The 21483-nt window shown below is 33.8% G+C and overlaps 2 protein-coding genes across 22 annotated transcripts in view; one reads left to right on the top strand and one right to left on the bottom strand.

Moving 5' to 3' along the window:
- CIP2A (cell proliferation regulating inhibitor of protein phosphatase 2A) overlaps positions 1 to 5781 on the bottom strand; it is a 35952-nt gene extending 30171 nt beyond the window's left edge. Inside the window, exons 1-2 of one of the 2 annotated variants that reach the window (XM_023527100.1) lie at positions 5649 to 5781; positions 1607 to 1754 (exon numbers count right to left, since the gene is read on the bottom strand). Coding sequence is in view for 1 of the 2 variants with exons in the window: in XM_011382652.2 (XP_011380954.1) it covers positions 1607 to 1754; positions 5504 to 5605 (250 nt within the window). In the remaining variant the exon portion in view is untranslated. Of the gene's footprint in view, positions 1 to 1606; positions 1755 to 5503 lie in introns of both variants that reach the window. The other variant, XM_011382652.2, reaches the window with a different exon arrangement.
- Positions 5197 to 21483, top strand: part of DZIP3 (DAZ interacting zinc finger protein 3) — a 96358-nt gene continuing 80071 nt past the window's right edge. For 4 of the 20 annotated variants that reach the window (XM_023526990.1, XM_023527046.1, XM_023526881.1 and 1 more), the window contains exons 1-3: positions 6222 to 6325; positions 18375 to 18478; positions 20742 to 20811. Coding sequence is in view for 15 of the 20 variants with exons in the window: in XM_023526881.1 (XP_023382649.1) it covers positions 18447 to 18478; positions 20742 to 20811 (102 nt within the window). In the remaining 5 variants the exon portion in view is untranslated. Of the gene's footprint in view, positions 5467 to 5748; positions 6106 to 6204; positions 6364 to 18374; positions 18479 to 20741; positions 20812 to 21483 lie in introns of those variants that run through there. The other 16 variants (XM_011383961.2, XM_011383881.2, XM_011384107.2 and 13 more) reach the window with 13 other exon arrangements.

The following is a 21483-nucleotide window of genomic DNA, read 5'->3' as shown; positions in this document are numbered from 1 at the left end:
ATGATATGGCTATTTTATTTACAAATAACTTCCAATTCAGAAGTTTAATCAAAGAAATTGTATGAGCTAAAAAGAGAAGGGAGTGTGAGTTTTTCCTTTTTTTTTTGCCAATAAACAAATGATTTCTCTGTGTGGATTAATCTGAAGGAAAAACTTGCTTTTTTTATGTGTAGAAATTTTGCTGTTAAAAGCTTATTTCAATTTTTCTGTAATCTAAAAGTGAAATCTATTAACTAAAAAGTAAGCAAAAATTTTAAAATCAAATATAAAGACCATCGCTTACAAATTTTCTAATATATTTAAATGTTGAAAGTGACTGTCATTTTCATATATACAGTTGGTGGATGTTAGAATTAGCACAGCCTTTTCGGAAAGCAATTTGTAACGTAATGACTATCAAATTGAACAATGACCTGAAAATTCTACTCGAAATTATTTGACAGAAATACACTATTATTTGAACAGAAATACATAATAATGCTCATTGCACTATTGATTCTAATAGCAAAAATTAAAAAAAAAAAAAAAAACATACACAAGTACCCACCACAGTAGAGTTGCTGAATAAATTATAGTACTCTACTATGTGGTATCAGGCAGCTATTAAAACGACATCAACCTGGAAAGATATCTAAGATATATCAAGTGAGAAAAGTGGTACTCTGCAACACCATTTTTGTTTAAAATAACCAAAATTATTTGTTAATTTATTTGATCTAAAATTATTTGTTACAGCATAGAAAAAGACCTGGAAAGACATGTATCAAACCATTAAGATATATCCCCAATATTATCCCCAGAAGTGGAAATGATGAAGGTTGGTGGTGATAAGACTGATTTTTACTCTCTATATCTACACTGTCTAACTTGGTATCCACTAAGCAACAGGTGGCTATATAAATTCAGATTAATTAAAGATTCAGCTTCTCAGTGTACTGCTCACACTTCAAATGCTCAATAGCCCTATGTGGCTAGTAGCTACTGCTATGGAACATTTTCACCATCAAGAAAGTTCTACTGGACATGCTGCTATAAATCTTTCTGGATCATAGGTTTTTGTGAATATACACATACTAATTTTATAATCACACAAATATCTCCCCTCCACCCACAAACACAGATCAAGAAAAAAAGTAATTAATGAAAATTTAAAAACTAAAGATAAGGTCGTAAAAAATAGAAAAAGCAACATCTGCATTTTTACCCTTAGCTCAGTTCAGCATAGCCTATCAAAAAAGGATGATTTTTTTGATCACTAGCTATAACTTTTGAGTGATGTATTTAATACTGGCATTATGTGCATGTACTCTTTTTTAAAATTCAAAAGCAGGTCAGCATTTCCCAAAGTGCATGCATTCTTATCTGTAGACCACTTAAGTTTGTATATGCTTCTGATTCTTTGTTCCAATAATCTTAAGAAAGGATGCATACAAGATCCTCTTTTCAAGAGATCCACAAAGAAAAATAATTTTGAAAGGTCCTGCAATGAAGAAATCTTCTGAATGTGAATCATTCTCCAAAAAATTCTATACCTAAACCTGCCCTTTAAAAATATTAAATTCATACATTTTCTAAAAAATGAAAAAGAGAAACTGAAATACATTACCTAGTTGAGATAACAAACTTATAATACTTAAGATCAGTGGCGCGCTTATATTTGGGTCTTCAAGTAGCTCGACAAGGCAACTCAAGCATTCACTTGGTAATATCTGATTTGATGTAAATAATCGTGTGAGCTTCTGTCCAGAAATCACCTACAAAATAGTAATTAAGATGTGTTAGTTAAAAATTGGCAGTTTTCATTCCTTTTCAATTTCGAATAAACTCAGTTCTTCCGAAGTGTCACTGCAGCTCTTTCTCAACTTAGAAAATTTATACATGCTGTTCCCTCTGTCTCAAGATTACCTATCCCTTTTCTTACTAGCTAATGTAATCATTCAGGTCTCAGTTTTAATTTGTTTCCTCCAGAAAGCTTTCTCTAATCCTCTTCTACCAACTAGGCTTCCCAACTAGGTTTGCCTATTACACTATCCTATAGTGCATTATACTATAGTGCATTACACTATCCTATAGTGCATTATACTTTTATTTTACAAACTGGTAAATTTTTGACAACCTAGCAATATTTATCCTCTCTACTATACTGAACATTTCATGAAAACACAAATTACAAATCAATACTCTATTACCAATATATTTATTGAATAAAAGAATTCCAGTACATTCATTCCACCTACTTTGAGAGAGGCAATGGAAGGTGAAAAGTAGCTAAATCTAAAGGCTTAATAGCTATGTGATTAAGTATGTGATTACTCCTGCTCCCTCCCCCAAACAGTAGCTGAGCCCAGAAGTTAGAGATTACAAAAAAGGAAGTTAAAAAAAAAATTTTTTTAAGTGGCCAGGTCAAGCATAGACAAATTTTATTTTTGGTTATTCCACGTTTTACTCCTCTCTTATAATCCTATAAATTATCCTCTCCCTTCCCCCTCAAAAAGGTAAAGCTGGAATTGAAGGCCCAAAACAGTTGTCAAACAGCTATGTATTTTCAAAATGCTTTTTGAATGTTATTCATTATTAAGCATATCTTTTCTATGCAAATGGAAAACAATTAGTTACTTTAGAATTAAATGTTCAAAACATTTTATTTTTAGAAGATTAACTCTAAGTAGGCTGTTTTAGCATCCCTCTAAACTTTCCTTTCAGTATTCCTTTTTTATTCCCTTACCTACATGTCAGTTTTTCTAAAGCTTTGCTGATAAGAGAGCTTCAGAATATCTTTTCCCAAGGATTATGTGTTTTAACATTGAAGGAAAAGTCTATAACACTGAAAGATAGGTACAAAGGTGAAATTAGATACTGATAGTAATTATTTTGTGGTAAGGAACCTTCTGAATATTGTGCTTTTGCCTATTTATAAAACTAGGATTCTAGAAGATGAAGACATTTTCTGCTTTAAATCATTTGCCTTGGAACTGGACCTGTATTTCAATAACGTAAGTACTCTAACATGTAATAACTATTTATTACAGGCAAAATTTAAAAATTGCTTTACAAATTTTTTCTTTACTCATACACATTGAATGTTTTATGCAAATAGAATTTATTTTAGTAATAACTAATATTAGCATTTATTCTGGCCTAGGCATTATTCTAAGTACATTATGTTATGTGAATTCTTTTCATCTTCATAATATCCTGCAAGGTAGGTGCTAACTATATTGCAGATGAGTACACTGAGGCACACACTAAGATATTACATAATTGAAATTCACTGTTCCTGAATCCATGCTCATAATCATTATATAAGATTTGTGCTATAAAAAAAAAAAAAATCAACTTTGAGACCAGATCAGCTGTCAATAATAAAACAATTCAAAGCTTCTGCATGAGACTATTAAAAAATATAGCAGTAGAAGTGCAGCACAATAGCAGAATGAATAATCTTTCACAAGATAACCATCTCTCTTTGTATTCTCAGATGTTGCTCTTAAAGGTTTGTCCAAATATATTCATTATTAATGTCACTACCAAAATAATTAAAATTTAAAATCTGAAAACGCCAAGGATTGGTGGTGATAAATGAGAGCAAATTTCATATATTGCTGGTAAAATGATGTAACTTGTGAAAAATTGCTTGGCAGTTTCAACTAAAACTGAACATAAACTGTAAGACCCATAATTCCGCCCCTAGGCATATAAGAGAAATGAGTACATAAATCCATAACAAAAGTTAAAAATATTTATAACATATTCAAATTCTACTCATAACTAGAAACAACCCAAATGCCCATCAAGAGAATATATATAAATTGTGATGTGTTTATACAATGGAGTTCTACACAATGATAAAAAAGAATTAAGTACTGGCACATACACAATATGAATGAATTTCAGGTTATACTGAATGAAAGAAGACATATACAAAAGTACGTATTATATAAGTCCACTTATCTGAACTTTATGAGAAAGGGCAATTGAAAAAACTTATAGGCTACTGAAGTTCTATATTATGATATAGGTGGTAGCTGTTTGAGTGTACACATGTTAAAAAAACCTACCAACCTCTTAAGATTAAAGCACGTTTTGCACTGTATCTATGTTATCTCTCTAAACAGATTTTTCAGTAAACACCTTTAAAGTTTGGAACACAGTATCAAGTGGTCAGTCTGTAAGGCTCAAATTTCTTTGAAGTCTTCAATTCAAGATAACTTGGCGCTCATATTTACAACATACCTGTTTTTTCTCAAAGAGAGATAATGTTTCAAATTAATATTTGAAATACTTAACTCCATCCTAAATAAAACCGAGAGCACTGCTTATTCTGTGGCTTGTGGATCCATTAGCATACTATTCTAACCTAACTGAGAAGCAAAGCATTAGCATTTAACAGCTAACATTTTTGTCTTTATTAAGTTTGCAGAAATTTGTTGAGGTAATGAGGTAATGAGGAAAAAGAAAATGCACTTAGGAGATGGGCACCTGAAGTAATAAGAAAGAGCATGAAGTTTGAGAGAACAAAGACACATTTAATGTACTCGTTTCACCAAAAACTGATGTTTCTGTACCATTTGCAATAGTCTTCTCTTTGTAGTATTTTGCTAATATTTGGTAATTTAACCTTTTTCATGGGGTTAATACAACAAATAGAATGTATTTTAAAATTATGTTCAATTCTAAGTTAATAAAGCTGCGACAGAAAATCAAAATAAGCTTTGATTGAGATCAATTTTTTTTATTAAGCTGACGTCAATTAGTTGGAATTTAATGCATTACGAATGACAGCAGAATAAGAACAAAAAAATTATAAAACAGAATTAAGTACTATAGACACAACTCAGTGGGAATTAATAGAAAAAATGAAAGCAATTCAGTATTTTAGCGCTGAAAAAATGAAAGCAATTCAGTATTTTAGCGCTGAAAAACTGTGAGCAATATATTTTGGTAAGGAAAAAAGGTTATGATTACTAGTGAGATTGCTTCTTAATCCAGAGAGAGTTGAAATATTTTTCCAGTCTGAAGTCAACATGAGTTCAAGTAAAAGCAGTAAAAATAGGTTCAGGTTGTAAACTGCCTAAAGGACAAGGAATAAAACAAGTTTTAATCATCACTCCCCATCACCTTCACCGAGAATCGCCGTATATTGTCAAGGCTCTGTTACGATGGAAGAAAAAAAAAGCAAATGGAAAGATACATCTCTGAGCTTTCTCTACCAACCCCAAATACAGCCTAAATTCTCCAATCTTTCGTCCACCCTTCCTCTTCCTAGGACTTTCAGGAGTCACTCGTCCCTCCTGCTGCAGCCAGCTGAACGCAGAGGGTACTAGAGGCGGTGTAGAAGAGGGTGGGAATTCAACTCGCCTTCTTTACCAAGATAGACAGACAGCTGAGGAAGGGAGGAACTGTCCTTTCTTTCATAGGCTGGGGCCTCTACCCGCGGCCGCACCCGTTAACTAAACATTATCTCAGGTAAGCCCATCTCGTCTTCCACTGTGGTGCCCCTCACCTCCAAGTGCCGCAAAAGCTGGGTACCGTTCGCCTCCGACTTGACGGCTTTATACTGATTGATGGTCAGGAGCAAGGACTTCAAACAGGCTGTGGCGTCCATGGGGACCCGCTAAAGACCCGCCGGGGGGCCAGGACCAACCTACCAAGTCAGGTCTCCAGCTTTCGCCGCGCTTTTTTTAATTTTCGACCCCACCCACTAGCTTCCAGGAGTTTCCGGTTCCGGTCGCGCTCCAGAAGTCTCAAGGCACTCTGGGGGACTGCTCTAAACCACGGGGCGTGGGAGAAGAGAAGGATGGAAGGAAGCGGGCCACGGGCAGAGAGAGCGAGCTGCTTCATGATTCTGTGCAGTGGGTCGGGAGGTGTCCTTTCAAACCGCTTATCCGAAAAAACCGCGAGGTTTTAGCTTCGAGATCCCAGGAAGACAATCTCGCGAGAGATGCGATTGCGTCTCAACCTGTGAAGGGGCTGTTAGGCGTAGGGGGTCCTTGTTCATCAATGCGCTCTGTTTGATTCCTCCGCCTTCATTCTGGATGGCCAGTTTTTTCCTTTGCGCATCATCCTCCACCTGAGAATTGGTCGCTTTTCCCTAGTCTAGACACGGTGAGGAATTCTGAGGAGGAGAATCTTGAGCTGTAGATTTTGAGACAGCCTGGGAGGGGCCTCTTTTTAAAATCTCGTATGTCCGTCCTTTTTATCCAGGAATGTTTGTTTCTCAGAGTAAACCTATGATCTTTGGGATTCTGTTTCATGTTAGTCATGCCCTTAACGAAAGTCGTCAAACTTATTTGAGAAAGCAACCTGCAGGTGACTACTGAGCCAGGTATTGCTCCGGGAGTGTTCTCGTTAGTGTCAGTTTCTGTAAGTGAAAGTGTCTATTTTTATTTGGCATGATTGATTTATAAATCTCGATGTCTATGGAAATGGCGCTGTCGTTTGCTGCTTTTGATCAGAGATGATATTATGCATGTGTATATCATGGTTCTGGAGCTTTTTGCTTAATTTATGCTAATGTTGAGTAAAGCTTTAAAAACCAGTTCGGATAAAATTGTAGGAATAGGTTACATATCCTTTTACTTAAACCATTTGTCAGAAATCATGTTTTGTCAATTTTGTCAAAGGAAATATTTTTTACATCACTACATTTCTAAGGCAGGATTTACTTTTATATTAAAATCAATTTAAAATATTAAATCTGAAAGCTTAAAATAATATGGCCATTTGAGATGCATGTAAAAATCATTGGGTAATTCATGTATTTATGCAGCCATTCATTCTGAAAGCAATTATTGAATGTAATATGGGCTAGACATCACCACTCAGGGAACAAAGATAATGAAATATCCCCTGCTTCGAATGAACTGTCTAATAAGAGAAATGGAGTTCGCCAAATAAATTAGAGGCACCATGGAGTACCTATGGAGTTCGCCAAATAAATTAGAGGCACCATGAAATTATGGTGAAGCGGAGTCAGGGTGTCTGCTTACAAATCGTAGCTTTACCTTTTACTGTATGATCATAGACAGATTCTCACTGCTTCAGTCTGTTGATAAGGTAAAATCTGGCTAACGGTAACGCCTGTTGCATAAAGTCGATCATTCAATAAGTAATTAGAGCCTACAGTGGGCTAGGTACTAGGAATAAAAATCCTATAGTCAATAAAACAAAATTTTACCATTAACATTCTGGTAGGGAAAAGAAAAATAAATAATAAACACAAGTTAAAGAAAGTGAGGTGGAGGAAAAAAATAGAATTATTTCTCTAATGGTGGCTGAGAAGAAAGAAAATGGGAGGTCATGATAGAGAAAGCAGCCTTTGAGGAAATACTTCAAAGAGCCATGCACTCTAGAGGAAAAGATTTCTAGATAGAATAGTAAAGCAGAGGCCCTGAAATAGGAGCCTGACAGTGTATGTCAGGAACAACAAGGACTCCACTATAGCTCTAGCAGAGTAGAAGAGATGAGGTCATGTTAGATGGTGCAGAGTTACCTAGCATACTTAGTGTTCTCAGAAATGTTAGTTACAGCTTAGTTCCTTGGCAAATAATGTGATAACAGTTTGGTAGTGTTAGACTTTTCATTAATAATGACAAGTGCATCATCATTATCTCCATCCCCATTTTGAGCCAAGGGAAAAGGGTTTAAACTGCTCACTGTAAGTGCTATCTTTCTCTGAAATCTTGCATTTTAACTTAAGCAGTCACACAAACTTTGCATCTTTTATATACAGTATTCATTTTAATATAAAGTATCTTTCTCAAAAAATCTTCACCAAAAATTGATGTTGTAAATTTAGTAGGATGTACCATGATGATATCTGTGAGAAGCTGACACATCTTTAATCAGAGATGCTATCCTAATATTGGAAACGGAACCGTATTTTAAGCCCCAAAAAGGGGGAAAAGGAGGAGGAGCTAAAGTTGGGTCCAGATGAATGAAGGCCTTATTAGCCTTGAGCTTGGACTCCATCCAGAATTCAGTGGTGACCTCTGGTTTTAAACTGGGGCCTGATCTAGTTAGGTTGTGTTTTAGATTGATTATTGTGGCAGCTGGATGGACTATGATTTTGAGGAGGATAAGACTAGAAGTGGGAAGAATATTTAATTTGCTAGAGTCTTTCCAAAGGATAACTAGGATAATTAAAGTGAAGATAGCAAAGAGGTGATAAATTTGTGAAATATCTATGAGATGAAATAGGCGAGACTCAGTGACTAATTTCAGATGTAAAGAGTGAGGAGAGGGATGAAACTAGAAGGGATTCCAAGTTTTTAGTCTGGTTGAGAAGATACTGGTACTGTTGAGTAGTTAATAGAAAGTATTCAGGTTATATTTCATGTTCAATGAAAGTTTATCATATAGTTTGGTACTATTCTCATTAAGTTTGTTCCCAGGTATTATATAATTTTTGTTACTGTGAGTTGGTCGTCTTTTTCTCCTATAAATTTTAAGTTGTCATTGCCACTATAAAGAACTGATTTTTGGTACATCTTTTATTCAACTTACTAAAATCTCTTATTCTAACGAGTTGTGCTTACTCTCGTAGACTTTCTAACTGTATATCATCTGCAAATAATAATTTCATCTCTTCCAATATTTGTTGTTTTACTTTATTTCATTATTGTAATCTCAAAAATATGGAATAATCATGGCAATACTGAATATCTTTGTCTTAATACTTAATTAAATGGAAACAACCAGTATTTTAACACAGTATAATTTGTGCTATTGACGTGTGATAAATATTCTTTCAAATGTTTAGGAGATTGCCCTTTATATCTGTTTTATTTAAATATTTGCCAAAATGTTTTCTAAAAAAATTGTCAAATGTTTACATTTATATTTCTTATTTCCCCCTTTAAAATGTAATTCAGTCGATTATGTTGCTTTCATCCTTTGGGTAATAATAGCTAACACTTACTGAACATTTGCCATGTGCCAAGAACTGTACTAAGAACTTTACTATTTAATCTTCATAACAATATCATGCTTTAGGTACTATTATATTTTCTGTTTTACAGATAAAAAAACTAAGATGTGTAATAATTTGCCATCACACAGGTGTAGTAGTAATACACCTATTTGCTATGCTGCAAATACTTTATATTCATAAGAATTTAAAATATTTTTTTCTTTATTGTCTTTGGAATTTTAGTTATATGTTACTTTGAAAAATGAATTGGAAGTTTTTCATCTTTTTTTCTGTGCTATAGAATAATGAGATCACGTAGGAATCATCTGATCATATTTGTATTTGTAATAGAGTTATAGATCTGATAATTTTTTTCTATCTTCTTGAGTTAATTTTAGAAATACTAGAATTTTGTGGCCTACCAACCATTTCTCTAGATTTAAAGAATTATTGATGTAAAGCTGCATCAATATTCCAATAATCATCTTAATCTCTTCTTTGTAGTTTTTAATTTACTTATCATTCTAACATTTTTTTCCCCTTACTATTGGGCTTTCCAGCTGTTTATTTTATTCAGCTTTTCAACAACCAACTTTTATTTTTTTAATCACTAATTTTACTTTTATCTATATTAATTCCATCCATATACGTACCCTTTTTCTTTATTTGTTCTTTCCATAGTTTTTTAAAAGTTGAAGGCTTAGTATATTTCCATACTGTATTTTTTCCTAACATTTATTTTGTGTCAAAAATTTTAAAAAGACAGAAGCTAAAGTGAGAATCTGCATTTTATCAGTCAGGTAAATATATTTTTAAATGCTAATGTTTATTCAATCATCAAATATTTACCAAGTACTAGATCTTTTTCTGAGAGCTTAGAGTGTGTTGGAGAAATAGATAAACCAGGATAAGTGCTATTAAGAGAAATAGAATATGCTATAGGAAAACATGATTTTGAGAGGGTGCAGAATATTAAGTATCCAATTCCTTCATTCTTCAAAGATTGGCATAAAATCCCTGTCCTGTAAATTTTTGTTGCTCTCTGTTCTCTGTATTTGGCTTAGGTACTTCCTCTAATTTATAGTTTGGGTAACATGTAAGAGAGTTAAACAGAAGTTGCTTAGGGTCTTACAATCTTAGTTTAGGGCTGTCTAGCACCTTTATTTTTTTCTGGGCAAACTTTAAAAATATCTTCAGTACTGAATAATAAAATGGAAATTTTTAATGTATCATGACCAGGTTTAAGTCATATTAGACGAGTCAGACTAAATGAAGATATGAATTATATTTTTAAGAGAAGTGCAGAATTTATAGAATTTATAAATGTTGTCATATGGGAATTATACCAGAGATATTAACACAGGGCTAATTGTTCACTCGTTCACTATATATTTAATGAGTTTTTGAATGGTAGGTACTTTTCTAGGTTCTGGGGATATAGCAGTGAATCAAATAGACAAGTAAAGCTTTTATTTTAATGGTGGACATAGACAATAAACAAGACATGTAAGTAAAATATATGAATGTTAGTAAGAAGTGCTATGGAAGAGAAGAAAAGGAAGAAGGGCTGGAAGTATCAGAGTCAGGGTGGATGTTAGTATTTTAGATAGGGCGGAGTATGTAAAATCAGTATTTGCTATATAACAAATCACCTCAAAACTCAGTGGTTAAAATCATGAGCATTAATATCTTGCTCACAGGTTTGCGGGTTAACTGCAGTTAGTCTGACCTAGGTCTGACTTGGCTGGGTGGCTCTGCTTCAGCTATTTTGTGGGGAGGGGGAAATATTTAGAACTGTTTCAGTTATGTTGAGATGTCAACTAGATATCCGGGAGATGTTGAATGGGCTGTTGAAGATATATTGTAGTTAAGGGAGAGGTCAAAGTTGGAGGTGAAAATTTGAAGCCTCGAGACCAAATGACATAAGGTGAATGTAGATAGAAAAGATTGAACCCTGAAGTTTTTAAATATTTAGAGGTTGGAGAGCTGGTGAGCAACCAACAAAGAACACTTGAGAAGTAGCTGCCAGGGGACAGAGGCCCTATCCTGACCCCATGGTTGTCTACAGGGATCATCAGTCTTGTATCATCTGGGCTGCCCTTGACATCTAAAGAAGGACTTTAGGTTAGCAGAGAAGGCAGCCTAATTTACACACAGACTCACTCTTCTGCCTTCAAAAGACTTGAGGTGTGCAGAAGGATGGAGGGCTTCATTCTTTAAATCACCGTTAAGTGGTTAAAGTGTGCCACCTGCTGTTCTTGGCACTGGAGATATAGCAGAGGGATTAAAAAATTTTTTCCTGACTTTGTGGGGCTTGCATTCTGGTGGGAACATAAGGTCAAATGTAAAACTAGGAGATTATTAAGTAGGCATAAACATCATGTAGAACAAAAGTTCCATTGGCCCAGGTTCCAAAGATTCAAGGCAAAAAAAATCCAGTGGTAGAACTGGCAGAGGTCTAGGTGTGGCGTTATTTGGATACCATGTCCCCCCTATAGCTAAAACAGTTCAAATACTAATATTAAATTGATTTTACCCTTTATGTAGGGCCAGAAAACAAAGTCTGTATAATTTATGTTACCTGTCATTTTTCAGAAATTTTACCTTCATCACAAAGCCAGAAAAGTTATATAAACCAAAATTATTCTCTTTACAATTATTCTTCTTCCTGTTTCCTTTCTGAACTATCAAGTATTAAAATTCAGCTCATCTCTAAATGATTTGCCAAACCATAAAATTAACTTTCTCACTTTTCTAACAATTCCTGTTTTTCTTTTCTATTCATTTCATAGAATTCAGCTCTAGGTTAGGAGTTCAGGATTTGAATATTTTCAATAAATGTTTTTCCCTCCATTTTCACATCTAAAATTATATCTCAGAATCAGAAGGTTGCCTTTTTTTTTTTAAACACGAGTACTAGCCATTGTTTCTGAATCCAGTTTCGTAGCTAATAAATATGAAAGGGATATACTTTTATTTTAAGTTAATGTAATCATTTAAAATTATAACTAATGTTTGTTGATGACCTATTTTGTGTAGAATAAGGTCTTTTGTATGTCTCATTTTTAAATTTTTCGTCTTTCAGAAAATAGATATTATCAAGTTCATGAAATGGATACATATCTGTTTCCTGAATTAAAATATGAAGCTGTCTGCTAAGACAGTAGTGTCCAAAGTGGAGTGTGCACATCTCAAAATATGTGAGACTGTCTTTTGGAGTGTGGGAACAAATATTAGAGCTTTTATTTTTACTTATTTTAATTTCATTCACTTCAATATTATAGTCGTACCTGCATATATTTCATAAATGGATTACTATTAATATATATTAAGTGTATTTTCACATTTACTGCTTTGGAAATATGTGATCAAAAAATTAGAGACTTCCCCCAAATCTTTAATCTTGACAGTATTTAGACAAGCATTATTATTCATAATAATTCATTATTATTTTTTAATGCCATATAATATCTGGCATCGTTCTGAATTGTTTTATTGATCAAATGAATTCTCTTAGCAAAAACTAATGTGAATAGTATACTGTGAAATACTAAGATGGAATGATTATCTTTACAGTATTGTTTACTGATCAATGCAGTCATGCAAATAGTGTTATTTCTGAGGGTGTACATATTATCTAGTTCAGTTCCTAATTGTACACTAAGCTAATATAAAGTCAAATATCACAGTTAATGGGACATAGTGGAAAGAATATAGAGTTTGTAGTTTGTGAAACTTGGGCATGAATTCCCGCTCTGCTTATTTTATTGGATATGTGAACTTTTTAGGCCTCCGTTTCTTAATTTTTATAAATGGAGCACAGTAATGTTTATCTTTCAGAGTTGTGTGAAGATTAGAAGCGTATTCAATATACCTAGGTGCATAGCTCAGAGCCCAGCACAAAGGAGCGAATGAAAATTAATCTTATTTTCAATTAAACCAAAGTTAATACACTCCGTCAATTTTATGTGAATGGAAACTTCATAACTAAAAGCTCGATCTACCTTCTCACCTAAATCTTTCTTAACAAATGCCTTTCTGAGATAACGAGGGGCAGCCACTTTTCTCACATGAGTGGATCCCCTAGCCTTAAAGTGGTTACTATATTTCTCATATGTGGCCAAAACATCTCACATCAACTTTAAGGAATTTTTGGAATTCTTGCGGTAAAATTTAGCAGAAGTAATAACTAACAGTGTCAGAGTTTGTGTTATTAACAGACCCATGAATTCTTGAGCACATTTAATTCAATGCTGAGGTAGTAAATCCAGCTTTTAAAAATAACTATCCAAATTTTACCAATTTACTAGTTTGAGGTTGTTCATTGCAGCGTTGTTTGTAATAGCCAAAATAAAATAAAACAAAAACAAGAGAAAACTGGAGACAATTGAAGTATTTGTCAATAGTGGTCAGGAAAAATGATACATTTATACAATGGCATATCATGTAGTTTAAAGAATATGGCTGACGTATATGTGCTAATGTGAAAAATGCAGGGTGCCAAACGTGTGTAAACTATAAGCTGCCATTTGTGCCATGTAAGATATATTTGAAAATGATGTTTTTTTCCCAATTATTAAGTGTCATTATTACCATTCCTTTCTCTACAATGACACTTCTCCATCAAGGTAGAAAATTGGAAGAAAAGTGCACTAATTTTGCTGAAAATTTAAATAATTAAAAGATGGTGATGATGATGGTGATAATAGGAACACTCATATAGTACTTACTATGTGCCAGATAGTGTTCTATTACATGTTTTAAACACTTAATCTTCACAATAACCCTATGAAACAGGTAACATCTTTACCCCCATTTTTTAGATGAGGAAACTGAGGCACAGAGATGTTAATTCATATACACAAGGTTGCACAGTTAGTGTGTGTCAGAGCAGGCTTATATACCCTTGCAGACCGATTCTAGTGTTTCTGTGCTTTTGACTTTCGATTTAACTTTTGGCATTGATGGAAATCTAAATGAGGTATTTTATGTCATTTCTCTTTGTTATAGACAAGTGATTTATTTTTTGTTTGTACACGTTTATATCAGAATGGTCGTTATTTTCTTCTTATGAGCAGTCTGTTATGCGTTCATTTAATTAACTTTTTCACTTTTTAACTCATTCATTTAATTAGGTAGTTCTCACCTGGGAGCAATTTTGTCCCCCAGGGGACATTTGGCAGTGTTTGGAGACATTTTTGGTTGCCACGATGGGACTAAAATAAAAGGTGGGAGAGAGTTGCTGAGGCATCTTCTGAGTAGAGGCTAGGGATGCTTGTAAGCATTCTAAAAATGCATAGGACAGCTTCCCATAACAAAGATTTATGCAGCTCAAAGTATCGGTAGTGCCAAGATAAACTCCAATTTAGTAGGCATAAGAAAAGTTCTCAATAACTGAACTCACCTGAAAAATACGAAAACTATTATTTTGTTTTTGAGCTAATAGAATTGAGAAAAATGAGTTTTTTCTTTGTTTTTTTTTTTTTAATATCGATATTTACTTTTCTACTTGACATTGTGATCTGTAAGTGCCAGAGCTGACAAAGGTAGCAAATTCATGGGACATCCTCTCACAGATTGAAATGTAAACTTGTTGGCCAATCAGTGCCTCTAAATTAGTCAGGTGACTTAAGATGAACATTTGAGTGGATTTAAAAACAGTGTGCCTATATACAATTTAGGGAGGTGATAAGAGTGCTTGAAGGTAAATGTTTAAATGAATCATTAAAAAATTCCAAACAAGAGCTGTGCCTACTTTGATGTGAATAAGCACAACTTTAAAAATGGGAAAACCTTCATGATTAAAAAAAAAATATTTGTTATAATTTCAGTGGATAAGAGAGAAAGTGGGAACTGGGAGCTCAGGTAGAGGGAGTGTTAAAAATGGCATGTTACTGATATCAAGATATATAAGGTAATTATTTTTCAAACAGTCTGCAAATAAAATTATTTTGATTGATGGGTAAAGGTGTGCTGTCGAATCTCTGGTCAACCAGCCAGAACCTGAGTAGGTTCCAGGGGAAGAGTAATTCCTCATTTCTAGGAAGACAGTGTTTAGTTTCCTGCTGATAGGGGAAGTCTATTGAAATGAATACACCAGAGTAAACCAGATTTACTGTTTCTCTCATGTTAACCCTAATTTTAAAGATTTCATTCGACATCTGAAATGTTAAGAACCTTTGAATTATTTTAGAAGAAGGAGTAATGTTTCAGGCTGGCTACTTCCTTTCTGTCGCTAGGCAATTATACTTTTCTTCTTGACAGAGGCTGTAAAATGCTATTTCTGCTGCTCTTGCTGGTAGGCTTTTCCATACAGATCTGCTCAGCTCTAGGGAAATGATGGGATTGATGATCCTCTCTCCTGGAAAACCTTTCATCACAGAAATTCATTTTAAGTTGTATTTTTAAGCAGGCTGATAAAGCCATTAGTTTCTTCCTTTCGTCCGTCCGTCCGTCCGTCCGTCCGTCCAACTGAATTCAGTATCCTAATGTCTTCTGATTAATTTTACACCCTTTTCTTTTTCAAGCTGAACACTGAATAAGCTTAGCAGAGGCCTTCTAGTGTCTCTACTTTGTTGCCAGAGGATTTGCCTCCCTTCTTTTTAGCCTCCCTATTATCTATACAAACAGCTACTGACTGAAGGAAAGCTTATCAGAGTGGGGGAGGTATCCATGTCTGAGCTTTTAAATTGTAGAAAAAGGGATTGTTTTGTCTAGTAAAGGCTTATGTTTATATGATCTGGCAATGAAGTAATGTCTGTTACTTTTTATTAAAATAACCCTGGGAGGTTATAGAAACCTTAAAAGAAAAACAGTTTGATCACAATCATAAAATTCTCAAAGCCATGCTCTTTTCTATACAGCCTTGTCAAAGAGATGAAGCAGATGTGATTTAGTGTGAATGAATAACAAGGTTTATCCAACCTCTCTCTGCTTCATCATTAGCTTTAGGTTGTATCTTTCATTGGTATTTGAACAGAATGCAAATTTAAATAGACAAATGACTTTATCTATTGAGTTTTATAATTAATAAAACTAAAATAATTAAGAGAACTTGATTCTACATAGGTAAGTTATCAAACTGACAGCAAGAAGTGTTTTGTTAGGGATAGGCAAGAAACTAAGGTGTTGGAAAGCTCTGTCTTAAATGAGGAAATTTAAATGAAAGTCAGCATGTGTGTAAATCTTTTGATTAGGAAGTATCAGCTACAGTTGAATTGTTGGAGAATTACCTTTGTCTCTCAAGACTTTCTGTGTAACTTGAACTGGTATGAGTCAAATACAGGTAGTATTATAATTAGGAACACTTGTTTTGCAGATGATCCTTCAGAACTTTTATCTTTTGGACTAGGTCCCTTCTAGGTTAAGCTCATTAATGACAGGATACTCAGACCTCAAGGCATAGGCAGGTTTAGGTCCTGCTGTTTTTGGTTCCTATGTGTTGTCTTTTTCTGGCTCTAGGGGAGACTCAGTATCATGTAAAACAATGTTTCTTTGAGTAAATGTTATTGCTGGGGTGATGTGAAATCCAGCATCCACCCAGTAGCATGGGGGAGCGGGGTGTGGTGTCCTCAGTTCTTCCCCACTGATGCAGCAAAGAATCACAGGTCAGTGAGATTTAGAAGATTTATTGAAAGTACATTTTAGAAGGAGATGTGTCATTCTAAGGAAGGCTGAAACCCTGTAGAGTTTAGGAGAAGGAGGTTCTCAGCCAAGAGAGTTGTAACAGCAAAATGAGAACGTCTTTATATTTGAGCTGTGATGGGAGGTCCTAGATCCGTTTGTGAGGTTACCTTGACTGACAGTGGCTGCTATATAACACTTTGCCTACTCTACATGTGCTTACCCAGAATTAAGTCTGTTATAATTAGATTCATGAACTTCCAGGCAAGTCATGATGTTATGATGACGGTATAATGAGGCTGAGATTATGGGCAGGAGTAGTACTTTCTGCACACGTTTGTGGTTGGTTTAGCTTGTGCTTTTATGGCCTTTGTGCTCTTGGATTTGGGGTAATTTATAACCCTAAAGGAGATATTTCTGGGAGGTCCTTAAGGAAGATCTTTAAGGGAGACTTCTGTGGTTACAGTGCTGGGCTTTCACTCCTGTCGATCATGCTTGCCTAACTACATAACGTAAATACAATCTGAATTCTTAATTGGTAACTTGCAAATGTTCTTGTGGAACATATTTTCTTGATTTGGGAATTATCTGTGCTGAATTGCCTTTTAGTAATGGGCTTCCGAAAGCTCTAACGAGTTAATTTTTTGGTGTATATTAAATATGCTATTAGAGAAACTAGCTACCCAGTTATTAAGATAAATAAGCAGTCCAGAGGCAACAAATAAGAAAATTTATGGTCTTATGCTTGGCAGCAAGCCCAAAGCACTCTAAGACTCTTTTATTTGTGCTATTGCAGCCACATTCTTTTCTTTTTCCTCATCATTTCTTTCTTTGCCCCAAAGCACTAAGCAATAGTTTGCTCTAACAATTCCTGGGCTTATGTACAGAGGGATCAGAAAGGAAAGTCAGCCTAGCAGAGGGCAATGGAGTGTGGAGGCTTGAACACTCAGTGAAAGAGAGCACATAGGGGACTAAATGTAGAAAAGTCGGTCTTGGGATAGTTAAATAGAGACCTATGTAAATAAACATACTAATGATAGTTTATTCTCCTTTTTGTTTTCATTCATGTTGCCTCCGTATTTTTTTTTTCCTTTCAGGAAACATCCACAACATCCATTGATATTTGAACCAGAGAATATGCAAGAGTTCTTTACATCCCACTTCCCTTATTTTATGGAGATGTACAATCATACGACTTTGGGGGAAGGGGGTTAAATGTTATTTTTAGACTAAAAGAAAATAAAACAGTGTTATCATGATTGTGTTAAACAGGAGCTCTTATACCTGTATGGAACCTAAATTATTACAAACCTTTTGGGAAGCCATTTACCAATATACACTAAGAGGTTTAAAATATTTGTGTCTTTCGACTTAGGAATTCTACTTCTAAGAATTTATTATAAAAAAAATCATAAATATAGAGAAGGCCTTATGGACAATGGAGTTTGTCAAAATACTAATTGTACTAAAACAATGAGAATCTGATGTCCAACCGTAAGGAAATGGTCAAGGAAATCAACCATTTGTTTTATAGCCATTAGGAATGATTATTAAAAATATAAAGGAATATGAAAGATTGTTTTGATAATAGTGTTCAGTGGTGAAAAAGGTGGTGTAGAGCTTTGTCTATTCAATATGATAACAAATTGGAAAAAGATACCTATGCTTGGAAAAAATTAAGTATATTAAAATGTAAGTGATTTATGTTTGGATGATAAAACTATGATTTTTGTTTTATAGTAGTTTCAAAATTTTCTTTAATGATATGTACTATTTATATAGTAGGGAGAAAGAATGTAATCTTCCAACTTTGCTACTAAAAAGGTTATTTTCCTTACAGCCTTAAACAGCAATAGTAAAAGTCAGTCTGCAAGCACTGGAATAAGACTTTTGCAAAAGAACATTGTTCATCATGGATTCTCTACCAGAAGAATTTTTTGTGAGGTAAGGGACAGATTGAAAAAAACCAACTGCATTTTTTGCATTCTGAAGACATAACATTTATCTCTTTCATATAACCTCGGAAAGCTAGTGTGAATGAGATACCCTTATATTTCAAGATAATTTTGCAATTTTGATTATTAAGGGATGTAGCCTGGGTGAAATCTAATTTTAGAAAAAAATTTTAAGGACCACACCCTGGCTAAATAGCTAAGAATTAAAAACTGTTTTACAGCTTGCCACACTTGAGACATTCTCAACAAAATAATGTTTTATTTATCATTTAACGAGCATTTATTCATCATTCACTCTGTCAGGCATTTTTTAAACTACTTTAAAAATTTTTAACTTATGTAAACCTTATGACAACTCTATGAGGTAGATGCTATTATTATTTTCTTTTTATAGAAGGTAACCTCAGCATAACAGAAAATTCTATTAGGTGGTTCAACTGGGCCCAGGCCAAATGTCCATTTCTCCCCTCCAATCAGGATGTCAGATGTTGAGCTAGATACTTGAAGGTGAGGTAATGAATAAGTAGGATCTAATCCTTATCTGAGAGTGTTTATACATGTGCATAAATGAGATTGATTTAAGTAGAAAATATAGTAAGAAAAAAGAGGGCTAAAAATGGAACATTATGTGTATTCAGGATATGTGGTTATAGCTTCTCTTAGCAGCAGAACAAAGTATGCAGGTGATAAAAGTGGTAGAATAGCAAAAAAAAAAAAAAAAAAACTAGTTCTGGTTCTGGTTTTTGCTTTACTACTTATTGGATGTATAACTTAAAATAAGTTATGTAACCTCTCTGGATATCAGTTTACCCTTCTATAGAATAAAGTTATCTGCTATCTGTGGCTCCTGATATGCCTTCCTGTTCTTATACCAGGAACATGGTTTGATATGGATAACGTTTATGGTTCTGTATTAAATATTATTAAAATAATAAATGAATGAGAGGAAGAGAGCTAGTCAGTGGTACAAACTAAAGTGGACAGCTGGGAAGGCTAGGAAGAGAACCAGTAGCAGCAAAAAATGCAGAGGTTTTCAAGGAGAGTTGGAGGGTATGATGGACAACAATAAATGATGCAGAAAATCCAGGTAGAATGAGAGCTAAGACAAAGCTGTTGGAATAGCAAATAGGATTTCATTAGTAACCTCAATAGAGCAATTTTAATGTTGGAGAGAGAATGAAGATTACACATCAAAATTTGCTATGGAACCTATGGAAAATATAGTAGCTCATTTCTTAATCATTTTGATTAAGAAACTCTAAAGTAGAGTTTAGACATCTGGATGTTTCAGAAGGTTACCAGCTGATTTTAATATGCATCTGAGATTGAGAACTATTGAATGAAGGTGTGAATAATCATGAAATGGAGTAAGCAAGTAGAGTATAGATTTGAGACCATTTTGAACTCTTGTTTCTCAAACCTGGAAAGGCTTCGGAATACTGCTGCAATATTTTTCATTAGTTGATAACACAAGGAACTTCCTTGTGTTTCTTTTTGATGTGGGGTTTAGAAGGCAGTCAACAGGTTTTTCTTTTCTACATTTGAAAGAACATTGAGAATCATATTGTGAAATATTGTGTATATAAATCATCTTTTGTTGAAACTTTCACAATGTTGATAATATACTGTTTATTTATCCCAGTTTTCCCTTAGAAAATGTTTGCACATAGTAGATGATAAGTGATTTTCTGTCCAATGAGTACATAAATGTGAAGTAAAACGAGTTAATATTTATAAAATATGGTTCTGAGTAAATCAATCCATTGATGTAAGTTTCTCACCTCAGTTTTATCTCTGCAAGTGTATGAAATTAAGATCATTATAAATCATATATGATTGTATGTTATAGTTCTTATATAGATCCTTTACAAACCTTTATTGTCTTCATAAATACACACATGCATGCACACAAAACCAAACATCAACCTTTTCAAGAACCTTTTTTCTTTACATTGATACAGTGCTATAAAATTAACTTTTTTCTATTATTTTGGTCTATTGTGTGTCTATTTAAAGATGAAAAGTTTTTTCCATCAGTTTTCTGTTCTCTCTACTACCATACGGTAAAGGCATGGCATAATTTCTTTGTGTCCCTAAAGCAATATGGCATCTACCACTGTATCAGTCTTTGATGCATAGAGTTTACACTTCTGAAACTTTCAGACAAATCACTCATTAGATTCTTTACTACTACAATTGTATTCTTTGTAACGAGATGCTCTGAATATACCTTTCTTTTTCATTTAAAATAGGGATCCTCCTGTCGTGGAGCAGACTAAGGAGGAAACCAAGAATGAGGTAGAAAAATCAACTGATCCACTGGTAAGAGAAGATTTAATTTTCATTAACTGTTAGTTAATTAATAATGACTAACATTGTAGAGAATGCCATGCTAAATCTAATTAGTTTAATTATTTGTTAAAAATTTGGAGGTAAGCCCATTTTTATACCTTAATAAGTAAAATTACGGTCATAATTGACTCTTTCCTTGATAATTGATACCTGTGTCTCAAAGTTATCATTCTGTGGACCAACCCTCACTATAAGTTTAAATTAATAGATAGCTAAATTAACTGGCCCAGAAACACCCCAACAGTCAGTTTTAAGAAATCTCATATTTGTCTTTCAAAAGCAAAATTCAAACAAAATGAAAATAATATACATACAAAGAAAAAACAGAGAATTTTATTAAGAAATTTCACTGAGTTGTTTCTTAAGTTAATTCTCTTCCCTGTTTTTATCATCTTTACTGTTAGAACTTCCAGTTCTATGAATGCAAATGAATGCAAATAATTAAATTATACATTAATATAAGCTTCTATTGCCAATGACAATATACTTTATGGTAGATTTAATGCGATTATATTTAATGAAGGCTGGTTGAATAGGTATTTGTTTGTTAGTTTCTTGTTCAGGCAATTTTTACTTTCTACATGGTAGATTTAATGCGATTATATTTAATGAAGGCTGGTTGAATAGGTATTTGTTTGTTAG

Source organism: Pteropus vampyrus, unplaced genomic scaffold (assembly GCF_000151845.1).
Source record: "Pteropus vampyrus isolate Shadow unplaced genomic scaffold, Pvam_2.0 Scaffold1, whole genome shotgun sequence".
NCBI classification, from domain to species: domain Eukaryota; kingdom Metazoa; phylum Chordata; class Mammalia; order Chiroptera; family Pteropodidae; genus Pteropus; species Pteropus vampyrus.
The sequence above is the reverse complement of the archived record's forward strand: the minus strand, read 5'-3'. Positions and strand labels throughout refer to the sequence as shown.